This window comes from Poecilia reticulata, chromosome 7 (assembly GCF_904066995.2).
Source record: "Poecilia reticulata chromosome 7, P_reticulata-male-v2, whole genome shotgun sequence".
In the NCBI taxonomy this organism is placed as follows: Eukaryota; Metazoa; Chordata; class Actinopteri; order Cyprinodontiformes; family Poeciliidae; genus Poecilia; species Poecilia reticulata.
The window spans coordinates 23,559,646-23,587,162 of NC_088836.1; the positions used below are offsets into that span (position 1 = coordinate 23,559,646).

The following is a 27,517-nucleotide window of genomic DNA, read 5'->3' on the forward strand; positions in this document are numbered from 1 at the left end:
ACCTGCTGAAGGAAACGTAATGGGTCACCTTTAAAACAAGCAAATTAGTTATGTCTTATTTAAAGCATACTAAGATATTTGAACTAGAAGCTGGATCAAAAATTCTTGGTAAGATTTTGTTTTTACAGTGTAGTGCTGGATCAGAGCTGCGGTTTTTTCCTCTTAGGAGGAAAAAAACTGAAAGAAGAAGGTAATCTTAGCCGGGATTAAAAGGGACCATGAGTGTGTCTGAGTGGATGAGGGGCTATCAACATGTGAAGGGGATCAGAGTGTGAAAAAAGTCTTGAGTCATTGTCCATGTTGTTGTCTACAGACTCACTTTCATCCCCTCATTTCCTGTCCCTCCTACATGCGAGACCCGCTCTCCTTTCTTGTACTTTCCCCCCTAAAAGGATCTTACACCACTTTTAAGGACTTCTTCAGAAGCTGCTGTATTTTAAAGTTTTTATAAACACTGATAGCTCTACTGCTTTTGAAGTAGTTTTCTAAAATACAAAATATATTTGTATCAAAGGCTGACATCTGATACTCATTCACTCATGCATGACCTTCTCAACCTTTGCTGTAATTCTATATACCAGATCAAAAGTGTTAAATTTGTTTGTTGGAGGTTTTTTTGTACCGTAAATTATCCTCCTTCTGTGTTGCACATATCCTGTTCAATTGACATGGAAATCAAACAAACCTGTTTTGGAGTTTATCATTCAAGGTGAATCAATACAGAAACATGCAAAAGGCTGGTCAGAGGTCTCACTGGGAACTTTGTTAGAGTGTTTATTTCAAACTCTCTAAAGAAGATGCTCAATAAAAAATGTCTAAACTGAAAGCACAGAATCCAAATTTTAAATCTTGAATGTTTCTCCTGTTAAAGAAATTATTCATCAGACTCAAACTTAACCTACTTTTGAGTTCACAAGACACAAAACTTTTGGAGTCACCATGTCTCTGGAATAATGGTCAATTAAAATGTTTTTATACACATGTTTTCCAGCAAGACCAATTTTCTCTGGTTTCTTCTTCATGAAATGTGTTTATCTTTGCAGAATATTTTCAGTGCTTCAAAATACTTTGCACAAAAAGTGTGGAAATTTGTGTTTGGTTGATTTCTTTGTTTGTCTAATGAAGCTTGATCACATTTAATCCATCCAATTTTGACTTCAAGTCCATATTGACAGAATTTAGACTAATACTGGTTAAGCAATAGAACAGCATCCCACAGCAATGTGTGACCAGAAAAAGAAGGTAGAGCCAGTTTATTATGGAAAATATTTTTTTTAACTTTACATCATGTTATACTGTTATTCCCTCATCAAGATCATATATGGAGTGTTGCTTTGATTCTGAGGAATCCTTGAAACTCTGCTATTAGCATTAGCTCCGCCTTAGATCTGTGGTCTCTAGCCAAGCCTCTTCCCACTCAGCTCCTCCAGACTAGAGGCAGCAGCAGTTAGCAAATACCTGTTGGAACTGCGAGTCTGCAGAGCTCAGTGCAATGCTGGTAAGAACGATAGTAAATGGCATAATGGAGAAACATTGTTGTGATTTTGTGCTGAAGGTGGAGTGTTGTAAAGAGAAGAAGTTTCATAAAGAGACACAGATCTAATTTCAAGTTTCTTTTAAGACATGTTCGACAGCATTTATTAACAATTGGAGGAAACATAGTTGCGTAAAATGGCTCAATGGGCCTGGAAAATACGAAATCCACCCCACTCCTTTAATAAATTAATTGTAGGTCTTGTTATATCAGTCATCCTGTACAGAAAATATCCAAAAAAAATGAGACAATGGCAGAAAAAAAAAGCCTGTTATGCATTTTTCCTGCAGAAGCAGCCAATAAGTAACGTTACTTCAAATAAATAATAGATATTTTCTGCTGAGTTGCTTGGTTAATTTAGTGAACATGTATTTATGACTCTCTCTCTCTATCAAAGTGTTCAACAGTTCCGTGTTATGGTTTCAGTGGGGTGGGGGTTTCCTTTGTGCGCGTGCAGCGGAGGCAGGGTGGAGCTGAGGGCGGGATGCTCCGACGGGAACAGACGCACCGCCTGTCGATTGGACCACAAGCCAAGAGAAGGAAAGCGCCGTGAGAGTCCGCCGGAGCTTAAAGACTTTGCATGGGATTTTTGTTGTGGGTTTTTTTCCCTCCAGGACGGGAGGTTTGGAGGCACCTGTCCGCTTGAGCCGCATTCCCGGCAAACTCCGAGCGAGGCTGAAGCATGGACGCGGTTTTACCCTCATTGTTAATATTAATATTATAGGAGGTTTGTGCGACCGCTGCGCGTAAAGTTACCCTTCCTTTCTCTCGTCTCGCTGCTTAGTTTTTGGGTTTTCCACCGAGCTTTATGAGTTCGCCGCTGTTTCTGGGTCAGCTGCTCGGGGTCCCGCTAGAAATAATGCCCCCCACCATGGAGAAGGACACAACTTACACAAAGATCTTCGTCGGCGGGCTGCCCTACCACACCAGCGACGCCTCACTTCGGAAATATTTCGAGACTTTCGGGGACATCGACGAGGCGGTGGTGATCACGGACAAGCAGACGGGGAAATCCAGAGGATACGGCTTTGTGAGTTGATATCTGGCTTTCAGCCGGTATAAAAATGACTCGGATTCATTTTGCTGACTACAAACTGATTTCTTAAATAGTATCTCAGCTCCTGTCAGGGCCTCCTCCACACGCACACACACACACACACACACACACACGCACACACACTGCCACTTTGTTTAAGCAACAGCCGTATGCAGCGTGTCAGATGCTGGCGGTCACATGCTGGCGGCATGAGGAGCAGGTTATTTCTTGAAAGTGTGTCATTAATTATCCTCGTCCTCCTAAACTACAAATGAGCTGCAAAAACACTCCGCTTTGTAACAAGCAGCTGCAGCTGTGGGCAGATGTCTGCAGGGGGGAAGAGGGAGTCTTCAGTCTCAGAGGTGTGACATGTCGGTTGGCTATGCTAGATAAGGCTGCTGTATGACTTCCTCCTCCTCCTCCACCCCATTTCTCTCTCTTTCTGCCAGATTTGGGTGTTTGTGAGTTTCTGAAAGAGATAAAAGATGAGAAGGAGTTGTGGGTATTGGACTTCCTCTCGGTTGGGCTGATAATTTGTCTCTTAAAGGAGCAGTGTTGTGTGAAATTAACTTTTTTTTTATTTTTAGCTGTATATCATGCTGAAATGTTATATCCTCATCAAACATACTTGGAGTGTTGCTGCTTTTATTCGTTCGTGAATGCTTGAGAAAACCTTGAATTTCCTGGAGGTTTCAGCTCCTCCAGACTAGCGGCAGCAGCAGTTAGCAAACACCTTTTGGAACTATTATAGAAACTACTTATCAGTGCAAACATGTTGTCAAAAGCTTAATGGAGGAACATTGGTGGAAAGAACAGGAGCTTCTTAAAGAGACAGAGACCCAATTTAAGCCATGTTTGATATATATATTTATATATAAAGCATTTTTTAAAACAACTGAAGGAAATGTAATTACTTGATTGTGCTGTAAAATTATAGAATGTGTCAGGAAATTACATAATAATGCTCATCTAATGATTCAATGCTATTACATTGGAATCACTTTTTACCAGTTGGCAGTTTTGCATCATAGGGTTGAATTGGGATTTGTCTTTGACTGACTTTATGACTGGATTGCAGTAAAATTAGAAAAATTGATTTGAGAAAATTGCAAATTGGAATTTCTTTTAAGTCATGTTTGAAAAATATAGGATTTTTATAAGAACTGAATGCACCATAACTACTTGATTGTGCTATAAAATGGAAAACACATAATACTGCCCCTTTAAAATGAGCTGCAAAACCAAATGCTGGTATGTTTTTAGTTTCACTGCCCCACTTCTTGGTGGTAGTCGTCTGCAGCTGTGGTTTACCTTGTATATGAAGAGTAGCAGCTCTGTGGGTGTTTGTTAACCTTCATCGGCTCGCCCAGCTTCCATCTGTTCCCTCCTCAGCTCGCTCCCTCAAGGTAGATTCCAGTTTCTCATCCTCCTACCCACCACAGATCAGCCCACGCCGGACCCGACGCCTGGCGTACAAATGCAGATTCCTCCTCTCATCATCAGGCAGAAAGGATGTCCTGTTTCGTTTTTACACAAAAAGAGAGAGGAAGAGAGACTGAATGATTTTCTGAACACATAGTGGTTGGAAAACGTTTTCTGTTGGTTGCAACCACAACTTCAGTGTCAACACAGGAATTTACCAACTGGTACAAACACTTTCACTTTAAATAAAAATCTTAAGGGTGCAGCGTGTGTTTGTATTCAGCTCATACTTTATAGAAGCACCTTTAATGTAATTACAGCTCCAAGTCTTTTACTAATATTTTTGCCCATCTTTCTTTGCAGAATTGCTCAATCTCAGTCGTATTAGATTGAAATTGTCTGTGATAAACATTAAGATTTGCCACATATTCTCATTAGTCTGGAAAAACTATCTCATTGATATGCTTTGATCTAAACCAGGGATGTCCAGTTGTTTTGCACTGTGAACGAAAATAACCAAATTGAAATCACTCGGTTGGGGCATCTTTTGCTACAATGAAAATGCAATAATAATTTTATCATCAATCTTTGATTTTTGTGATTTAAACATGCAATATTTTCATGAAACAAAGAAGAAAAGAATCATTTATTGCAGGTTCTTTAATTAAAGAAAGGAATGAAGGTTTCTAACTTTTTGTTTTATATTTTTTTGGTCTTGAAAATGTTTTTTAGTCATATCTCAGCAACAAAAACGAGAACCTTTTCTACTTTGATAATATTAAAAATGAAAGTAAAAAAACATGGTTAGTAAAAGAAATAAGACTTTCCAAACATTTTCCATGTATAGAAAGTTTTCATCTGCATAAGCTCCATTTGCATCGATCTGAACGGCACATCAATTTATGCCGAGGGCCACAAATGGCCCCTGGACCTCATATTGGAAACCCCTGATATAAACCATTCTGCTGCAGCTTCGTATGTTTAAAGTCGTCCTACTAAAACATGAACTTTCACCCCAGTTTTAATTACAGGATACAGGCTTTTTTCTATTTGTAGCTTCAGTAATCTTCCTTTTAACTCTGACCAGCTCCAGTGCATGCTGCTGCCACCACCGTGCTTCACCATAGAGGTGGTGTGTTAGAGTTCCACATGCATTTTTAATTTATAGCAATGAAATCTGTCTTGACCAAACTGTAAACACAAATCAAACTTTAGCCAAACTTTTAAACATTAATCCTTAAACCTGTCTCACAGAAGTGGCTGTTTTCTTGCCAGTCATACATAAAAGTAACATTTTGGTCTTATCAGATTCTCCCAGTTGGATCCCTGCAGCTCCTCCAGAATTACCAAGGATCTTGTTGCCACTTTTCTGAATAATCTTTGCCCAATCTGTCTGCTTGATAATTGACCTGTGAGACGTTTACAGTTCAGGTAATTTTAATTGTAGCTCAGTAGTTTTATAACCCTATTCTCCCTTAAACTTCTCTACTATGTTATCTCTGACCTTTCTAGTGTGTTTCTTGATATTCCTGGTGCTGTTTGTTTATTAATGTTCTCTTGCACAATAATTTAGATTGAGAATAAACAAGTGTGGAGTCTTAAGATCTTCAGAAATTAAACAAAATAATAAAAATCATGACATCTTTTATGTTTATGCTGTAAATAGAAACTAGCAAAATAGTGGCTTCTGAAACCATTTGTGTTGTCATTCATGTAGTGAATCAGTAGTAACTCTGGTATATTTACTAATAATTGAGGTTAAGAAAGACCTCCAGAGTCACTTTTTGGGTTGGAAACTGTAAAATTTGAGAACCACTTATCTAATAAGGTCTTTGACCACCACAGATTGCTTGTTTAGATGCTCATTTGATGCTGCATCAGATCTTTTTTTAGGGGAATCAGAGTAAAGGGGGCTGAATACAAAGGCATACTACATTTTTTAGCTTTCTTTCTCTTTTACAGATGTTGAAAACCAGATATCCGGTCAAATCTTTTCATGAATGTTCACCACCTTGTGTCGATTTATCACTGGACTCTGCAACCTGTGGCTCCGGAGCCACAAGTGGCTAATGTGTTTAAAAATAGCTCTAATAACACCATATGCAAATTTGAGCAATTTTTCATGGAATAATTAGATTCAATTTCCACTATGTTAACATTAAAAGCACCAGGGAGTTATACTGTGTAATTTTTTTTGTCATTAGTTTGAAAATTTGCCAAACACGCAACATAAGAAAATATAATTTCCTCTTTTTGGCAAAAAAAGAGAAATTATGTTTTTCTTTCTTAATTTAAAAACTTAAAAAAAAAAAACTTTTTATAATAACACATTTATTTCAGTAGATTTTTTTTTTTTTAAATCATAAGATGTGTTTGGTCAAAAGGTTGTGTAACATTTATGGCTCTAGTGAGGCTTATTGAGCTCTTTGGCGCCAGACCCCTGGTCGAATAAAATCCAAAGGAAATTGAAGGTCATTGCAAATACATTGAGTTAAATGTATTTGCAGTAAGGTCACAGACCCCCTTTTGTCTTCAGCGCGTGGCTTTGGAGAGTTTTCTGAACGGATATTGATCAGCATCATTGTTTGCAGGTGACCATGGTGGACAGGGCAGCAGCAGAGCGGGCGTGCAAAGATCCGAACCCCATCATCGACGGCAGGAAGGCCAACGTGAACCTGGCGTACCTCGGAGCAAAGCCTCGCAGCTCACAAACAGGTGAGATTACAGCTGAACACGCCTTATTTCATCTGCTGGTGCAAATATTTTTTATACAATGATGGTCATTTAAAAAACAGACAACACAATAACAAAAGCAGGACTGAATCTTTCCTCTTTAGGACAGAAGTGTATTGGTAAATTTCAGCTTGTTTAAATGAGCATGTTGTATATATTTGATCAAATGTGTTTTTTAAATTCCTGCTGATTGAGAAATATTTAGGATACATTGGCAAGGATAGGAGATTTAAGATAATTAATATGAATATTCATCTTCATAATTCCTCTATATAAAGGGCTCATACAAACAATATTCTTATTTTCCTTATGATTCAACACACATAAAAACATAACATTGGTTTTAAAATTAATTTTTGCATCCATATCAACCTGAGAGGTTTTGAATCTTTTTTTTGTGGTTTAGGATTTGATCTAAACTCTCCTATTGTCGCTCCGGCTTTGTGTTTGTGTTTGTTGTTCTGCTGAACCTCCTCCTCAGCCTGAGGTCTTTTGCAGCTCCTAACAGTTTTCATGTTGAGTATTTTTCTCAATTCTCCTTCCTATCACATCAATTGATCAAATATTTGGCTTTTCTGGATTTTTTTCCATAGTTCAGAGTGATGTCAGCCCAGAGCCGCCATCTTGTTTGACAAGTGTGTTTTATTCATTTGGCGTTTGAATTAATGACAGAATATAAGGGTCAGGCTAAGATTTATTTATTTTAATTAGAAGAATAAGGTCATAATATTACAATAATACAGTTGTAATATTAGAAGAAGAAAGTAGTAATTTTATGAGAACTCCAACACAAAAAAGAGGAATGTCGAGCATTTTGTAAAGATACTCATTGGTATAAGTTTTTAGTGCTTTGCAGGAATACTTAATCTTTTAACGCATAAAATTATTATCTGTAACGAGACAATTTTGCAAACAACTGCTTCTGTTTCCAAGAAAGAATCGCATGAGCTGAGCTGCTTACACCAAATCCTGCTACGTTTATCAAAGCTTTTTCCTTCACCAAAACATATTTTTTGTTGTGATTTTGAGACATTTTTCAGGTATAATTGCATCTTTATTGTGCTAATATTATGACTACATTGCTGTAAATAAATAAAAAGTCTCATAGCCTGGCTCTAGTACAACTCACAGAAGGGACGATTGAGATAAACGCCACTTTTTCAAAGTATTTTCTGACACTTGTAATTTCTTTCTGAGAAAAGAAAGCAAGAGGGGGAAAAAATAGATTAAAATCGGAAATTGAATCTGTTAAGAAAAAAAATCACGTTTAATTTCTAGTCATATCGCCCATCCCTATTAGAATCTGAGTATATTTAGGTTAGGTGGATACAACTTGGTAAACCACAGGTATGCTTGTCACTCAGCTGAAAACATCATATCATCTCCACCCTTACATTTGGTCTTTGCGTCAGCTTTCCTGACGCCTTTTTTTTTTTCTTCCCAGAGATGCTGCATGCTTTCCCTCTGAGGTCTGACCTTGAGAACCTCTTTCCTTCGCTGCTTCTTTTTAAAAAAATTGGCTTGAAAACAGTCGAGCGTAGGTGTGATTGACAAACAGTGGCGCCAACAACAACTGACTGTGTTGCTTTTATTCTGGAGCCCGGCACTGCAACGCAACTCCCCGAGCATGCAGCTGAAGGGAGATGGCAGCGCTTGGTATTTTGTTATTGTGTTTCAGAGAGGCAGACAATGCCTAGAGAAAGAGGGGATGGGACCGTTATGGGGAAGAAATAACAGCATGTCTGTCTCGTCTTTGTCCTCCCAAAGAACGAAAACGTGCGCGTAAATATATGTTTGAACAAAAGAAACGGTGAAGTCATACAAGGATGGTAAAGAAAAACAGATAAACGGAGGAATGAAGAAAACAAGTTGCAGAGGAGGAGCAGAGAGGAGGAGGACAACTTTCTCCTTTCTTACTCATCCCCAATTGATTCCTGATGAAGTCTAGAGGCAACAAGGTCACAGATGTTTGTCAGAGAATGTTGTGCAACTCCATTTGTGTGACAGTAAATGTTGAGGGTGTAACGGTCTGTGATACCATCATAAGCATGCTAATATCTGAGCGATACAAACAGAAACACTTCAGGGAAGAAAAGCAGCTCTCGCTCTGGATGTCTGTGCTACCAGAAGCTATAAAACGTCCCCTCTGTCTTTCTCTTTGTCTTCCTGTGCAGCTTTTTCAGCTGGAGTTCACCAAGTCCTTCCTACGTGGGCTCAGAGGCAATACGGGTAAGACACAGAACAATCAATAAGGCTGTTTCCACCTCTCTTTCTCTCTCTCTCTCTCTGATTCGTGACATTTGGATCCCTACATCCTGCTGTGACTTGGGTTTTGGATACTGTGGCCCTGCAGTGCTGGAGAAAATAAACACTCAAAATAAATTATGTCTGTATAAACTCTAAATCGCCTATAGAGGACTATGTCTATAAATATACTCTTGAACTGGATGCATCCTCTGTCTGCTTCTCTTTCTGGTCCATTAAATGCGTGAGAAGCTCAATTCTGAATTTCACACACGCATTAGCTGAGCTTCACTGAAGCTGAGAGGAATTTAGTTAAACTCCCTCCTCTTCTTCCCATCGTACACACACTCCTCTTCACTTGATGCGCACTGTTATTGATATTAAAACTTGTCTTCTGAGGCAGAAAGAGACACAGAAAACATGCTTAGACACGGATAACCTTTAAATATCTTTATTCGACAGAAGTAGCATCATACTGTTGGCAATAGAGGTGTGCCGATCGATCGGTCACCGATCATAATCGGCCGATTTCTGTGAAAAAGTGTATGATCGGTGATCGCCAATCACGGTCTCTTGTTGCCGATCACACAAACTGATCACCTGCATCTCATTTCGCAGCCTGCCTGTGCAGCTGGTCTCCTCTTTCCTTCACACTGCGCAAATGCGCAGCAACAAATCCTAAGCAATGTGGAACTATAACGCACTGAGTGAATCGGGAAGTTTGTTGAGAGGTTTTATTTTGGCTCTTTGCATTATTTAGCCTCTTCAGAGCCTTCATATGTTATCAGTCTGTTAAAGATAGTATTACCAATAGCAGTACAATTTGCAGAATGCCTGTTTTGTTTAGTTTTCTTCTTGGAAAAAGTTATTAAAAACAAGTTTTTGTCTAAATTAAGGTGAATTCATGGTTCCTTTTTCCACATAATGTAACCGGTAGTGTTTATAATAAAAAAATAATAAAAATAATTATGTGATCGGTATCGGTGATCGGTATCGGTGATCGGCCCTCGGGGTGATCGGTATCGGCAGGAAAAAACCTGATCGGCACATCTCTAGTTGGCAATAATAAGGAAAACATTAAGCTACATGTTCTACCATGCTAATGTTTACTGTGGCTTTTGTTTTTGAAAATAAAGCACAGATTTGGTATATAAGACAATCATTAGTTGTGGTTGTTTAGATGTGCTGGTAGCACTGGACGATATGGTTGAAAAATGTCAGTCGATATCAATAATTATTGATTAGTTTGTTATTTGAAATGCTGCCAAACTGGAGACATGACCTTTCCTCTTTTAGCCACAGTTTCCTTTCCAGCTTTTCTTTCATTTTCTTCTTTCACTTCACTTTGTTGTTTTTGTTTTTAAGCAGCTATTAAACTGCTGCTGCACAAGTTACTCAACAGGTTGTTGCTGGGCACCCAAAGAACGATTGTGTTAGCTGTTGCTAGGTAACCAGAGATAGAGGGAGTTAGTTGATTCCACCAACTTATCTTAGATGATTTCCTGTATTTTCATTGGCTGGGAGGTACAAAAGGAGGTGCTACTCTTGATTTATGCCATAAAAAAACTGAAGTAAGTAGTTAAGATGTGAATTTCATAAAGGGTGCTGCAATCATCTAATTAATGAAAATATATTTCACTTAAAATTAATTTGGATGGTTCTAGATAGAGGATCATTTGAAATTTGTTGAAATTCAGATGTAAGACACAAACAGATGATAAGAATATGAAACAGGAGACTGTGCAGCAAGGGCAAATTTACTACTTGAGACAGTGTACGTATTCTCTTGACAATGTTGCATCATAACAGTTTTGTTTTAATGCCAAACATTATCGCTTAAAACAAGTTTTGGCTTCATCAGACCAGAAAGCATTCTCCAATCAGGCTTCAGGGAGATTCAACCATTGGACCCGGATGTTTTAAGTTTTGACAACTGAATCCTTCTTCAGTGTTACTGTCAGACTCTTGGTATCTTCACTGACCAGTTTCAAACTCGTCTTTTGAATCGTTTTAATGAAATTTCCAGTTTTTTGTAATGTTTTAGTCATCTGACACTTTCTCTAATCACTGTTTACTTTGTGTCATGGTACATAGATAATACTGCTGAACTTATTGTGCTTTTCTCTGGACTAATACCTTTGTACAGACGGCATCCATCGGATCATCTGTAATCACAAACATAGACGAGCTTTATTGTTGTACATGTTGAGCAAAATCGTGTTGCAAGGCTCTGATAACATTAAAGAAATACATAAAATAATAAATAAAAAGCATGACAAATTGCTAAAATAAATAAATAATAATTAGTATAAATGTAAGCGTCCAATATTTTTAGGAGCTGTCGCCATGGCAACAGCCATTGTTTTTGACCGGATTCAATATATGAAGTGATCTTAGATCAAGATACATTTTGATTCTTATTAACTGTTTTCATAGGATTAGCTATTCTTTAGCTAATAAAGAAAGATGCTTTTGAAACCTTAATCTTCTAGTTTTCAATTATTTGGAAAAAAATATCTCCCCTTTCCGGCTTCCCACAGGCCGACATCCTACAAAAAAGCCCATTAAAAACCAAAACTGTTGCGAGTGCTATTAATATTGCAGCCCTCAATTTGTGAATGAGGGATGAGGGAGTTTAAGCTGACCCAGATGGGCCTATGAATGAGTGATGAGATGAGGTTTGATAGAAAATCTTCCAGAATGAGGGCAGACATTCGAAACACAGCGGGGGGCTTTGGTCTTTTAATCTCTGCTTCCAGGAAGACTCACGGTTTGACACCTCGCAGATGGAAACAAAGCAGGCAACAAACATCACCTGGTATGCTAAAACTAACAGACAAGCGAACGCAGACAAGACACAGAAACACCCCCAGTTCAAGCATTTGGATTCTTTTCCTACGGTGTCTGAATAATTGATCAAATACGTGGATTTGCTTTTAACTGTAAAAAAAAAATGAAGTTAAGCACAAGTTTTTCTATATTGAAACGAAGTGAACGTTTTGCTTTTAATGTTAATCTTTAAAGCTAATATTTATTATTAATTAGCGTCTTAGATTTTTATTTTGATTTAAATGGAAACATCTATTAGAGCTACAAGACGACTTTGTGTTTTATTTCTCTACCAGCTGGACAATTATGATAAAAACTTAACTGAATAAGCAGATAAACATTTCTACTGCATGAAAGGAAGTTTTTAAAGAGCGCTCTGAAGATAATACTTCCACAGAGTGTGCACCCAGGGGCGCCAGATTATGTTGTATTATTTAGATTGATGAAGCTGAACGATTAATTGGGTGACAAGCAGAGAAGCAGAAGTATAATTTTGGACTGTTGTTCAGGTGCTTCAGTGTATCTGACATCTTAACTGTTATGAAAAACTGCAGAGAAATGGTGAAGTTTTGAAATGATTGGCTATTGTTAGCGAGAGATGGAATGGCTTGTCCGTCAGATTAGTAACTAGAAATGGTTTGTTCATTGTTAAAACAATTTTTTATGTAGTGTTCTCATAAAAAAAATATTACTTTGTGCTTTTTTTGATAGAATTAAAGTACTCAGCTACTGAATGTAGTTCATTTCAGCTCCTGAGGGTCTTCTAGGGTTGTTGTGCCAAAAACTAATCACAAGCTTAGAGGAGGCATCACTCTTGCTGTGGCAGCTCTTAAAATGGATAACGACCAGCCGTGCCACATCAAACTGGCTACATAACTGCCTGCTACACCACACCGGATGTTTATGTTAATTTGTGTTTATTTTAGCTTAGTTTTTAACTGCATGACTGGTTGTCTGCCATTTTTAAAGCATTAATTGTAGTTCTGTCATTTTACTAAACGTGTGTTAATTTAAAGTGCTTTATAAATAAAGCCGGGTTGGATTGGATTGCATGGTCTTTCTTTCTCAGCTGAGGTTTCTCACCTACAACGCGTCACTAATGTCTCCAAGCGATCTACACAGAATGTAAAACCTTTTGGTGTATATTTTATTTAATCAAAACACTATCTGCAAAGAAAAACCATCTGTGGTTTGGCATCTAGCCCTTAAGTTTAAAGTGAATCATAATTATGTAAAGTAAATGTCTAGAGATGTGGAGTTGCTGTTGCTTCAGAGTTATGTTGTTGGTCAGAACTGGAGCAAAAATGTTTAACATGTGACCTGAAATAAAGTTAGTTTTTGTTATATGTGGTCATTGAGGTAGAGTAGTCTCACCACAAAAAGCTTTTAAATCCCTCTGCAGTGTGCTGGTTTGATAAGTCTCTTAATCACTCGTTATTTACATAGAAGTGAATATAATTAAGAGCTGCAAGCTTGAACACAGTTAAAAAGTAAAGTTGTGAGCAGGATGATGCCTATCCTTTAAACGGAAATGAGAGTATAAGAATCTCAGAAATGAGTTTCTGTATCTCATCTCATTTGTTAACTATAATTGGTTTTAAATAATTACATAACCAAATATTATTATGTTCATTTTTATAGATCTGTTTTTCTTTTTCTTTTTTCTTTTGCTTGCATTTTGCCAAGAAAGCATCACTGAATCAAATCAGATCTGAGATCATTTCAGGAAAATGTTTCTGCACAACAAATTCTGCAGAGTTAAATCAACACTATGCCGAGTCTATGTGGTCCTTATCAGAATTGGTGTTAATTTAACTCTTCAGAGTTATTTCAACAAGAAATTAAGTCATTTTAACACTTGAAAAAGTTGGAACTACTCAAACTATTTTTGAAATAACTCTATAAGAGTTAAATTAACACCAATTATGATAAGGACCACATAGACTCGGCATAGTGTTGATTTAACTCTGCAGAATTTATTGTGTTGTTCTACTCCTGACATACTATTCTTTCATCGGCTTAAGGATGATGTGGCTCAAATTCAAATATGTAAAACAAGTGAATTGGTTAATTTCGTTACTAATTGATTGCTTAGTTCATGTATTAGTTAATAAATTCTGTTTTTGATTGGAGGTGAGCAGATTGTCTTCATGTAGCCCAGCAGGATAACTACTTGTGACTTCCTGCTTTTCTTTTTCTCAGCTTCTGTAAGGTTTATCCGTGTTGTGAAAGTGAGCGGAATCCCCCTTTTACCAGACAACAGTTTTTACATTTGTATGTTTTCTTTCATTTTAAAACACAAAATCTGAAATAGACATCGAACAATCAGTCTGTGGTTCACCGCAGTTTATTTATCTGTTGTGAAACAAGAAGTGAGACCAGAGCTTGCAACATTGATAACCTCAAGAGGTCTTGGTGCTGCACAGCTGCATGAGTTATTGGGCTTTAAGAAGAAAAAAACCCAATAATTTGTCAATTTAGGTTTAATATTGTCACTTAAGATGCTTTGTTATAAATGTAGGAAGTCAATGGTTATTTTAGAGCCAAACCGATGGAAAGAGACATGAGCAAATGGTGACATTTTAAATGTAATTAAGTAAATTTCAACTTTCACTTTAAATTCATGTTTAAATATGATACCAAAGAATCCTAAAACCTGTGACATAATAAATAAATAAATAAATTTCTATTTTTTGTCCTGCATGTGCAAAGGACACATCTGTCTCCGCTCAGATGTTTTTGCTTTGAGGCCGTGTGTGTCTTTGACATGATCAGTATGACTGCAGTCAGTTCGCAGCTTTTGTTGGCAACATATTGGGGTTTTTATCTGAGGCAAAAGTTAAAAAAAACTGAGCGAAAGGTCCAAGCTAAGCAGGGCTGACAACAAAGAACGTTTGGTTTACAAATTATGAATATTTAAATGCAGATTTATGACCATCAGCAACATTTTTCCCCGAACTGTTGGGGGAAAATGTTCAGTGGTAATTAGTATTATTAGTATAGTATTATTTTTAATCTCTGCCTTTAGAGTATTAACTTCTTTTAGAATGCTTTTCATTTTGGATAAAAGTAGTAATATTGGATATTTTTACAGTATTCCACCAGATTCACCCATTTTGTAGACTGATTATTTTGTATGTTTACATTTTTTATACAAAGAGATGTAGATGACAAATTGAAGGACGGTAGTAATGTTGGGAAATTAGGGGGAAACATTTGTTTTCTGTATTTGACCTGTTAATTACACATAAAAGATTACAAACAGGCTTTGGCTGGTTCATTGGTGCATTTTTACTAAAAAGAAACTTTGGAAGCTGTAACTATTCCTGTCACGATAACAAATTTTGTCCCAAAAGTTATTGCGATAAACGATAGGATTGTTTAGAGACCATTTCCAAGCAATGTGATGACAACAGATTAATAATGCAAGAACACGTTCACAGAAATCAATAAACTTTAAATTCTGATGAACATTCAACACTGGAACCTGAAGACATTTCAAATATCCAAAATAAATAAACAAAACAACAAAAACAAGAAATAAAAACAACTTGTGAAGTCTCTGTAAACAAAATTGACCTTTAAAAAAGTTGAGACCAAAACTGAAGACATTTGTAATTTGAAAAAAGCAGAAAAATTATGGAAATAGAAATTATTGAATTTGTTTTAATTTATCACACAACTAATTGACGTATTGCTTATTGTGACAGCCCTAGCTGTAACAACAAACAAAATGTAATTTTCAAGAGAAATCAAAGAATTTAATCTTGTCTGATTATTTAGGATGCAAAAATATCTGGAGTTTTTTAAACTAATCAGATTTATTTCCCAAATAAACATAAACTCTATTTAAACGTGTCAGCAGGAATTTGGTTGCTTTTCACCCCTTTTCTTCCACCAGTTTGCTCAGACAAACACTCAGAGTATAAACAGCAAATATCAAAGACAAACAAGGCACAGCTCTGTTTGCTGCCTCTGCGTATTTGCTCAAAGTTTTTAGAAGACGGAGTACGCCTCGACGCCAAATGTGCCTCTGAGATAGAAACTGAATCTGGGTGGTTCCAGTTTAAAGGAGCGACTGGAGGGAGGGTGCGTCTGTCGCCTGTGGTCGCCCGCTTGTCTGCCTGCAGAGACAAGGTTAACACATTTCCTTAGCAGAAAGAAAGTTGCTTTTTTTTTTACAGACTTTTTATGTTTCTATTTCTTGAGAGAAACTAAGAGAGGAAGGAGATGGATGTGTGGTGAGACGTGTTTAAGACGGTGTGAGAGCAGCTGGGGAGGATTTCCTGTTGAAGCAGAGGAACTGGATGGGGTGACAGACTCGTAGCACACCTGCGGCCGAGGGTCTTCAGTACGGCTCCAGATCTGGTGGTGATGGACACAATGCTGGAGCTCATTTCATATATTCATACCAAAACCCCAGTGCTTATACTTCCTCTTATTTTTTACAGTCACACCCTGGTTGTTCTCTTTTCTTTTCACCTATTTCTCTTCATCTAAAGTTATAATTTCCTCTTTGTTCAGGGCTTTGCGATAGATGGCGAAACCTCCGGTGGGTTTTTTTTCCCTCAGCTGGGGACCTAATTAGAGGAGGCCCTTCTGTTGAATGAAAAAATACAAAGTCTGAGGGAAAAAAATCTGACAGTCAAAGCACAGCTGAAAGCTTTTCAAAATGCTCCTGTTGTCGTTCAGCTTTGAGCTTTTGTTCTAGTGAAGTGTGTGTGTCAAAGTGCTACATTCAGCTGCCACCTCTCTTTTTTTTCTATTTCCCTGTCAAAGCAATGAATGTATGTGAGCGGTGTTGGAAGATATACGTTGAGGCAAGTTTCTGTTGAGTATTTCAGGCCAACTTAAGGATTTTGTATATATCATGCACCTGCAGGCGGATAAGGAACGGGGGAGAGAAAAGCGAAGGGGAACTAGAGAGTTTACAGCCAACCACAGGGCCGGCACAAACCTTTTTGGGGCCCTAAGCAGATTTTCATTTGGTGGCCCCCATACCAACAGGTCATAATTTCTCGACTACTCTAAGTGTGTAAAATACCTACTACAATTAGTAGGTGTGGTAATTTAATTTGGATTTTAAGTGTGATATATTGTTTTAAATATTTGAAAGTAACATCAGCAGAAAAACACTTAATTTACAGAGAGCAAACTTAGGTATAATACCTTATATTTTATTTGTGTACCTATAATACACAAATATTCCTTATACATGTCATATGTAATTGCATATATATATATATATATATATATATATATATATATATATATATATATATATATATATATATATATATTGGCTCTCTTGACCAGCGTTTAAAAAAAGCAACACTGATGCAAAACAGAGTTAAAGTTGGTTAAAAACTAACTTTTCTTCTTTTTTTGTTGTATAGATCCATATTTTTTCAGTTCTGAATTCTCTGCTGTGCGTTTATTCGTTAAAGCTAAAGCTCACAGCTCCACTGCACTGGAAGAAGTCTTTTCCATTTCAGGCCCTTGAAGACATGATAGACCAGTCAATAGTTGTTGTCTGACATTAGTATAAAGCCCAGCCCTTTGGGCAGAGCAGCTGAATTTAAATCAACAGCTTGCAGGCAGATTTGTATAAAGTGAAGGTCTGTGAGACATTTTTCCGATTCCATCCAAATATTGAGTTGCTTGTGTCATTACTAGAATAACTGATGTACTTGAAGCAGAGAGGGGAACAGCAGAGAGCTAGTAATCATCGCTGCTTTGGGGTTTTAACCTATTATAAATGACCACTAAGGAAACTGCATCCACATTTAAAAGAAAAACACAATTGAACATCATTGAACATCATGGCTTGGGAAATAAAATAAACACGCTCAGTTCAGATTGTTTTTACTGCAGCTCTGCCTATTTTAACATCATTGAGCTTTAATAACTCTTATATATGTGGTACTTAAGCCAATTAGATAGAGCAGATAAAAAAATAAATGTTCTTTTTTTACTTAAATAAACAAATCCTTACCTTAACTCTGAGATTTCCCAGAGATGACCAGCACTTAAAAATGCTCTATAACATGCAAAAGAATTAAACAGAGAAACTTTGCTCTATTAGGTTTGGCCTTCCTATTACTTGCTAGAAATGCTGCTCTCTCCTTCTTTTTCTCATAACAAATAAACTGCAGACCTGTCTCAACATTTCACCGAATACTGATTACTTTAACGTTGCTTCTTAAATCGAAGTGTAGGTTTCAGATCTCTTTTAGTACTACCACTACGCGTTTACATCTGTTTTTCTACAGTTAAGTTGGCAGTCTATGTACTTTTTATTTTACACATTGTTCTCTGTTTTACAGAAAAAAACAGCTAAATTTCATGTTTATTCATGTTTTAAATCCTAAAAATAGAAAAAAATGGCAACAAATTTCCTATATTAGATATTTATCTAAAATTCTAGGTTGTCTTTTTTCAAAAAGTCTTGACGTTTGCAGTTCTACAGTTTTATTTGGCAGGTCTATGAGTAAAAGTGTCTAAAAAAACCTAATTGAAATTCAACTTTAAGCCTTCACTGAGTTCAGCCTGTTGATCTCAGCACTGATATTATGAACAGACTGACTGGAAAAACATCACATTTTGGAGATATCAGACTGCACCGATCAAACTCAAAATCAGCTAATTTTAGTCACCTGTCAGTCAAATCAGTTTGACCCATAAAAACTCTAGTACAAATACTTGAAAAAAAAAACCACTTTCAGCTTCTTATGATCTGGGTTTTTAGAGCATCAAGACCAATTTTGGGTGTATGGGGGTTATTACTCACTCGTTTATTACACCAGCTGTGTAACGTACCCTTCAGAGTGCAGTCTGATTCGCACAGAAACCATCATGACTGAGTTGTGATATTATCCAGTAAACCCGTCAGTTGTTTTCTGCTTTCTCTGACTCACTGAAACAGGGATTGGTGATACAGACAGAAGCGCCTGAACCGAGCGTCCGGCTCCGACGCCGGCCCACACTCCCTCAAGCCTCTGCGTGTTTATGAGGACGGAGGGTCATGAGTGTGCGTCTCTTCGACTGACTCACATCCCTCATGCGAGCGCTTGAAAGTGCGGCTGGCTCAAGGCGTGAGAGATACCGTCGCCGATCCTTCACCTCAGACGCAACCCTGACCTTCGTAGGGAAGAAAAGCGGAGGAATAAGCGGATGCTTTCACGTTTATTCTCTGTAGTCATTGTTTGCTGTCTCTTTCATCCTATGCCTGGTTGGAGCGCGGACGGTGAGGGGGAGTGCTTTCTAGTGGAAGATGGCTGTGAGGGAGTAACGTCCGCAGAGGGGAGGGAGATGGGAGTCAGCGGAGGTTATTCTGCTCTCATGAGTATGTTAGTGAGCATACACCCATGCAGCTGCGCCAATTAGTCCTGCCATGCTTGAACCCCCACTCATTCACCACACACACACACACAAGCGTGCTCATGCACATGCACACACACACACACACACACACACACACATCTCCTTCTAAGCTACTAAACTAACGACACACAACCTGAGACGTGCGTATTACCGTCTTGCCTGTTCGCTCTCCCTGAACGTTGATGAGTCTGAGCGTGCTTACATCTTCACTGTGTGTGTGTATGAGTGTGTGTTTGACAGTCTGCAGTGATGTCAGGCCCGGGAAGGAGCGAGGCGAGTCGAGGCGAGGCACAGCTCCCTCCCTACGATAGCGCTGTCACATCGGATCAGTCAGGCCGAAGCACAGGCGGGCCGCCGCGGCAATGACACTGCACTTCTGCTCCGGGAGACGGGATTCAGGGAGGACAAGGAGGAGCTTTGTTTTGACTTCACATGTAGCTGGATGCCATTAGCTTGCAGTTTCTTAGGTCTGAGCATGCCCACAACATGTCCAATGTAACGGCATGTTTTCAGTATTTTATTCAAATTTGGCATGTTCATCTTTGACTGAACATTTTTAAGTACTAAGTACAAAGTCGGATAATTAAAGAGTATTTAACAAAGTATTTAATTAACTATGATGAAATCCTAATAATGGTTTAACTAACCAATACTGATTTTAGGTCAGATTAGTGGATTACAATTCGGACAAATTTCATATATTATACTAAAACCTAAAACACAAACACGAAGGTATTGACTTAAAACAAACTCCTATCTTGCTAAAAAGTTACTTTTAAGTTACTTTTCTCTTATTTCAAGTGTATTTATGTAGAGCTCTGGAAATAATTAGTAGACCACAGCACTGAACCCTATTACACACCTCCTGGTTATTCCACCATTTCTGAAGTCTTCCTGAGTAAAAACATTAGTATTGTTGATTCTAAATTATTATTAACTTGTTTTCTTTGCATTATTTGAGGTCTGAAAGCTCTGCATCTTTTTTATTTTGACCATTTCTCATTTAATGCAAATAAATACAAAATTTTTTTCTTGGAATTTCAGAGACATGTTGTCAGTAGTTCTTAGAATAAAAGAAAAATGTTCATTTTACTCAAACATATAGCTATAGAAAGTAAAATCATATAAGCTAATAATTTTAAGTGGTCTCTTAATGTTTTCCAGAGCTGTATTTGCACTAAAAAACAGACAAAAATCCTTGGTAAGATTTTGTATTTTTGCAGTTTTTGTACTCAACTGTTTGTGTTGGAGTTTTTAGTATAATATAGGAGATTTGTCCACAGATCCAACCTAAAATTAGTATTGGTTGGTTAAACCTTTACATCAATACTGTTTTAAAGATGATGAATCTCCACTGGCAGATTATTTCACTTTGGAAATAATCTGTCAGTTGTTTTATTTTAAAAATATTGACTTTTTAATATCAATATTTATTTTTCCAAAGCTCCCCTATCCTGCTGAAAAGTTACTTGTAAGTTAGTTTGGTCTTATTTAAAGTGTGTAAAGATATCTGCACTAGAAACTAAAAATACTTGGTAAAACTTCTGAGTTTTTGCTGTGAATTTATTCATCTCTTTGCAGATTTAGCTATAAAGTAGCATTTTAGTTTGACCAACATGTCTCTTCTGACCTGAGATAATATTTTTACTTTGGAGTGGCTCTGCTAAAGTCTATAAAGATTATGATGATGGCAAAGAGGCCACCCAACTTCAACAACCAAGAATTTTGTCAGCAAATATAGCTAAAAAAAAAAGTGGTTCAGAATGATTTAAATCTAACTTCAAAGTGGAAAAAACTTTGCGTTATAACTCTTTCATGTCATTTTGGAGGAACTTTTTTCAATTGCTTCATTGCTTACATGACCCAACTTGGGCCGTGCTTTAGCTGTCACAAAGATGATCCATATTTTATTTATTTTCCCTTTGGGATTGATAAAGTATTTTGAACTGAGCTGAATCTCACTTTTGACTCTGAAATACTTCAGAGGAGTTCATTATCATCTCAAATCTGGAACATTCGAAGCTCCTAAGGCTACAAAACAAACTCAATTCATCGCCCCTCTTTCTCTTGACACTTGGAAATTTATTTATTTTTTTTGAGGAAAGAGGCTTTTGTCTTGGACCAAACACATACTGTTATATAGTTTTGTTTTGTTTTTTATAATTGAACTGTCAGTCACATTGGTATTTATCATGCTAATTCATACCTATAGCATCTGAGATGAATCTCTTTGGGGTTAATTTGAACTTTCTATCGCTTTGTTGGCTATCGTTCCACCTGTTTTCCACTTGTAAATATTCTTAAGGGATCTCAGATTAATAAGATATTATACCATATACGTAGATGGTAGCAACGGCTCCTTTAAGGTCATTGCTAATGCTTTTGGTAACACTTTATTTGAAGGGGGGTGAATAAGACTGTCATGACACTGTCATAAACATGACATAACACCTGTCATGAACATGAAAAAGCCTTCCTGAATATTTATGATTGTTGTCATAAAGCGTCATTCGGTAAATTATGACACTTTTAATACAAAGTTGACATTATTCAAAATGTCTTTATGACAACTTGACATTAACCAAGAAATCATTACTGTTTAAACTTTACCTTTAATAACATAAAGTTACCTAATTTTTAAAGTGCAATCAGTAATACTTTTATAACAAATTTATATCAGTAATGATTTATTGGTTAATGTCAAGTTGTCATAACAAAGACATTTTGAATAATGTCAACTTTGTATTAAAAGTGTCATAATTCATGTTCATGACATGTGTTATGTCATGTTTATGACAGTGTCATGACAGTCTTATTCACCCCACCTTCATATAAAGTGTTGCCATGTTTTTTCACTGTAAACTATCACACTAACTTCAGGAATATCTTTAAGCCCCAAATAAGGGGGTTAATACGCCATCTTGTCTTTTCCCAGAAACAGAAAACAAACATTGAAGAAAAAATGTCTTCTGTTGTGTTTATAAACAAATACGAATTGAACTTCAGACATCTTTTCAACTTGAATGCACGCAGGCCAACATGATGTCGGACTCTTCTTACGTTTAGAATGACTCTACCTTTGGTCTTGTTTTGCTTCACTTACATCAGCAAAATTAAACACATTTTCCTTCAGTTGGTTTTTGATTGGGACCCATCAGGGTCAGAGGGGTTAAAAGTGGAGTTATTTTTTACTTCACGGGCTTCATGACAGCGATGACAGGCGCGTTATGGTGTGCGCCTGTGTGTTGTGAACACAGCAGAGTGGTTGAGAATGGGCCGAGACGCCGTGTTTGTTGTGAAAGCACACTTGATCGCTGCTCCGACTGTGTTTATGGGTAAGCACCTTTCACCTTTCACCTTTCACCTGCTCCCATTCAATGACAAACCTACAGTCACGATAACGGGAACGTCTGCAGGCGTGAAAAGGGAAAGGCAAGGGTTGAGAACAGCCTCGCTCTCCTGTTAGCAGCGTTTTAACACCGCGGTGTAACCTAATTCTTCTGACATGATTGCTGCTGCTTTTGCCAGATGTAACTGAGGCAGTCTAGGTTAAGTGGGCAGCCTCAGGCAAGGGCATGAGTGAATACAGGAGGACAGTAGAGAGCTTTTTCTCTCATTGTTGAGCGTTGATGTTCTCATAAAGAGCAGCTACTGCTGCACTTTCCGCCTCCGAGTGCAAGTGGTTCAGAAACTGGAATACATCCAGTTCAGAAATGTATGAAATTATGTATAAATGTTTCATTTGGATTAAAGTAGGATTTGTTTGACGTTTTTTTTCAGTCAGCGTGCTAATTAAATTTAAACTCAGGGGAGAATATCTATTTTAAACCAAGTGATGAGAACCGCAATTAAGGGAGGAGGAAAACGCCTCTAACGAGATCATTATTTTAGAGATAATGAAAAGCACTTTCCATACAGTATGTACCAACATTTATAAATATATAGAACCCAACTGGGTCCAAATAGCAATCAAATAGTTGTATTAAATTTACTACAATCCAGTCATATAGTTACATTCAATTACAGTATAGTTATTGTTTAATTGCAGTTGGTAAAAAGTAATTTATTTAGTGATTCCAATATAATTGCATTGAATCATTAACTGTGAAGTAATTCTGTCATCTGAGTGTTGTGAAGAGACAGTTTTTAATTTAGATAATTAAACACAGAAGTACTAAACCAGAAGCATTTTCTATAGTTGGTGCATGAAGGTGATGCACCAATTGTTTAGAAATAAGACACAAAATCACGGCGGAAGGAGTACTTTACAGAGGAAAGACAAATAAAAAGAAAACATCACTGGCTCTGTCCATGAGGGAGAAAAACAAAGAAGCTCTGAGTCACTTTGTATGGAAAGAAGAACAAGAAAAGCAGAGATTACGGAAAGAGAAACAAATACTTCCACAAGAACAAATGGAAAGTTTTAACATTTAGATCAGGCTATTTACAAAATGCCAATTCACAAACATCTTTGGAAGAAACATATTAACAGTTGAGGAGATGATTGTAATGTCTGTCACGTTTCTGTGTACATAAACTGTACGGTTTTTTGTTTTTGTTTTTAGCTGCATTGTTCATTTTAGGATTCAAAATTCTCATTTTAGAACAAAAATGGCAGCAAATCTGACCTAATTCCTGGTATACAATATATTCCTGTATACCGGGAATTACTGTAGGTCGGATTTGCTGCCATTTTACTGTATTTATACAATAAAATTCTGGTGGTATTTTAATGTAAATTAAAGATTTGTTGTTTTTTTACAGTGTAGGCTGTAATGGCTTTTGGGAGGAAAGATATCATATACTTTAATGTATGTGAAAATGCATTAATGTACCAATATATCTTTAGTTTTTGCTACTTAAAAGAGGTTATGGGTTTCTTTTGCTTGTTTTGTTGTCAGCTTTTTCAGTCACCTATCGTTCTGTAGAACCGTTTGACTTTTGTCAGTAGATAATATAAAACAGACGGTAATCATCATCCTCAGAGCCTTCCTCGTTCGTCCCCCAGCTCTAACCTGCTCCTCTGTCCCTGCAGGTTCGCCCAGCAGTACGTCTACCCCCAGGCGTTCCTGCAGCCCAGCCTGCTTCTGCAGTCCCACCTGAGCCCCACCGCCACCGCCCTCACCTCCCCTTACCTGGAGTACAGCTCCGCCTACAGCTCCGCCTACAGCCCCTACGCCCCGTCGGGACTGGAGCAGTACCCCTTCGTCCCCTCGCCGTCGCCCTCCACAGGCTACCTCAGCTACAGCTTCTCCCCAGGTACGCCGACGCCTGCGCTCACCGCTCCTCCCACCCCTCCAGCGGCCATCCATCCTCCCCTGGCCGCGCTCACCGCCGTGTCCGCCACGCCGCCGGCCTTCCTGCATTACCCCCTCCACCAGCCCGACCGGATGCAGTGAGCAGACCTGAGCGGCCAATCAAGACACGAGGACTGGAGACTGGACCGGGTTTATAAAAAGGGCTTTTTGAGAGAACTGTCTTTCCTCGGTGTAACAGATAATGATCATCCTGCGTTGTCGTCAGCACACACTGTGAATGTTTTCCAGAACCGGCAGGACTCTGTTGTGATCTTTTCGATGCTCCTTATGGGCAGGAGGGAACGTAAAGTAAAGACACAGAGAAATCCGTCTTTCTGCCATGTTGCTGCAGCTGCATTTTCTCCAGAGGTACTGCACTGATTTCTGGGCTTCAGCCAATCTGAGAGCCAGGTTCTCTCTGAAACACGGGGTCTGTTCCCTCTGCTTCAAGGTTACCTTTCTATCTGAGAGAACAATTTCTCTCTGCACCCAACTTATCATTTTTATTACTCTCTCCTTTCAGCGACGAACAAAAAAAAGTTTATTGTAATCCCTCTTTGTTCCTGTTATCTACTGCTATGAGGTTATAACATGAGCATCTTCACAGAATATGCAATAAGGATTACTAAGGATGAGTAAGAATAAGGTAGGCAACACTGGCATTTCGTTTTTGTTGTTTTTCTATTCCTAGAGCATTACTCAGAGCACAACTCTGTCAGGATTTAAACACAACATTCATAAGATAAATTTTTTTATTTGACTTCTTTTGTCTTCTGGACACATTTTTATGTTTCTTTCATTTTAGTGCCCTCCACAGCTATTAGCAGCTCTAGTAAACAAAAAAAAAAGAGAAGAAGAACCTCAAGAGCAATTAAGTTGAAAAAAAAACCCACATTCAGAAAAAATAATTGTGCCAGACTTACTGTGACCTTTAAATGCAACTGTAATATATATTTTTTGTATTATAACATTGATTTTTTAAGTTGATCTGTGTCTTTTTTAGTCATAATCTACTTCTTCTTGTGGGTTAAATATGACACCAGAAAGGAACTAACATATCTTAGCTACTCTCCAGACAGGAATAGTCAGTAAATGGCTTTAGCAATTTAAATAAGCAAAAATGTAATTATTAATATGTAAAAATGCACCAATGTTAAGCATGGTGGAGGATGTGTGATGCTGGGGGACTGTTTTTCTCATAAAACTATGTTAGAGAGCATGAGATCATGAGCTCTTTCAAATGTTGGGGCGTCTTAAATAAAACAAATCTGGTTTATGCCCCCAGAAAACTGAAAGAGCTGAAAGTATTTTTGGTCTAATTTCTAGTGCAAATATATTAGTCCACTTAAAATAAGACAAAACTAATTTTCAAGTAACTTTTTAGCTAAATCTAGGAGCTTGTTTTAGGTCAATAATTCCTTAATATTGATGAAAAAGTACTTGTTATTCTACTGACAGATTATTTCATGTTTAATATGGAAAAAATGTCATAATAAGTGAAATAATCTGCCAATGGAACTGGAATTTCTTTCATCAATATTAAGGAATTATTATCTGAAAACAAGCTGCCATATCTAAGTGAAAATTACTTGTAAATTACTGTAGTTTTATTTCAAGTGTGCTAAGATATTTGCACTTGAAACTAGACCAAATAGAATTGGTAAAACTTTGTGTTTTTGCAGTCTGGTATCATTTAGTAATTAGGTACACTGTGAAAACGGAAAGTATTTTTTGTCTAGTTTCTAGTGTAGATATCTTAGTACACTTCAAGTAAAACAAAACTAATTTACAAGCAACTTTTCAGCTAGAAACAGGAGCTTTTGCAAGTCAATAATTCCCTAATATTAAATTTTAAAAAGTGCTATTTAAGTGAAATAATCTGCCAGTGAAACAAGACATTTTCTATCTTATAAGTGAAAATGTCCACTGATCGATTATATCACTTATAACTAATACTTTTTTAAAAATCAATATTAAGGAATAACTGACTTAAAACAAGCTCCAGTTTCTTGCTTTCAAGTGTGTTAAGGAACTAGTCAAAATAACTGGTAAGAATATTGGTTTGCTAATATATGTGGAGGGCATTGAAACGTGTGTTTGAATGTTGGTGGCCTGTATGTGTGAATGGGACTCAGAGCGCTGCAGCTTGCTGCACAGCTCTCATCCAGCCTCTTGTACCATTGTCCAGTTTTTTTCTTTTTGCTACGTTATATAGACAGGTTCTTTAGCTAAGATAATGGAGTCTTCTGGTGTGGAACCAATGTTAGTGGTCTAAACCAAGCCATATGTCAGATTTTAAACAAATATGCAAAATAAAAATGAATGTTTGAAGTGGGTGGCTCTCGGTTTCTTAGTTCTCTGGTAACTATGCCTGGTAATAAATCACTCATTGATTCAGGTGTGTTAGAGCAAGGATGCATCCAAACCCTTTAGGACAGCAGGAGAGATGTAATGTGACGCTAAATTTGTTCTACCTCTGAATTTTAGCATGAATTTCAGACCATGTATGTTCTTAGTTAGCCTGTTTGCTTTGTCTTACAAGAACCCACAATTTGATAAAGCAAATGTTAATTTACACATATACAGCTCTGGAAAAAATAAGAGCCCACTGCACTGAACCCCATTGAAAACCTTGTGGCTATTCCACCAAATATTGATTTCTGAACTCTTCCTGAGTTAAAACGTTAGTAGTGTTGTTCCTAAATCAATATGAACTTGGTTTCTTTTCATTATTTGAGGTCTGACAGAACTGCATCTTTTTTGTTATTTTGACTGTTTCTCATTTTCTGCAAATGAATACTAAAATTTTGCTCGGGATTTCAGAGAAATGCTGTCAGTAGTTCATAGAATAACAGAACAAAGTTCATTCATCTGGAAATATAAAAGCCATTATATTAGCATAGTTTTGCCTCATTCTATTTTGAAACTAAATTTTAGGGAACTTTACAGCCTCTGATCTTATCGCTCGTTTGTACAGAGTTATCGCTCGTTTGTACAGTAAAAGTTATAAAAATGTTCTTTCATTTTCCAAATTGGTCT

At 37.4% G+C, this 27,517-nt stretch overlaps 1 protein-coding gene across 1 annotated transcript; it reads left to right on the plus strand.

Annotated features, from left to right (window-relative positions):
• The first annotated feature begins 1,934 nt into the window (after window positions 1-1,934).
• Window positions 1,935-26,809, plus strand: rbm38 (RNA binding motif protein 38). Its single transcript, XM_008414161.3, has 4 exons — window positions 1,935-2,564; window positions 6,584-6,707; window positions 8,900-8,954; window positions 24,217-26,809. The coding sequence occupies exons 1-4, from the start codon at window positions 2,343-2,345 to the stop codon at window positions 24,578-24,580; spliced, it is 765 nt and encodes a 254-aa protein (XP_008412383.1). The 5' UTR covers window positions 1,935-2,342; the 3' UTR covers window positions 24,581-26,809.
• Window positions 26,810-27,517: the final 708 nt, after the last annotated feature.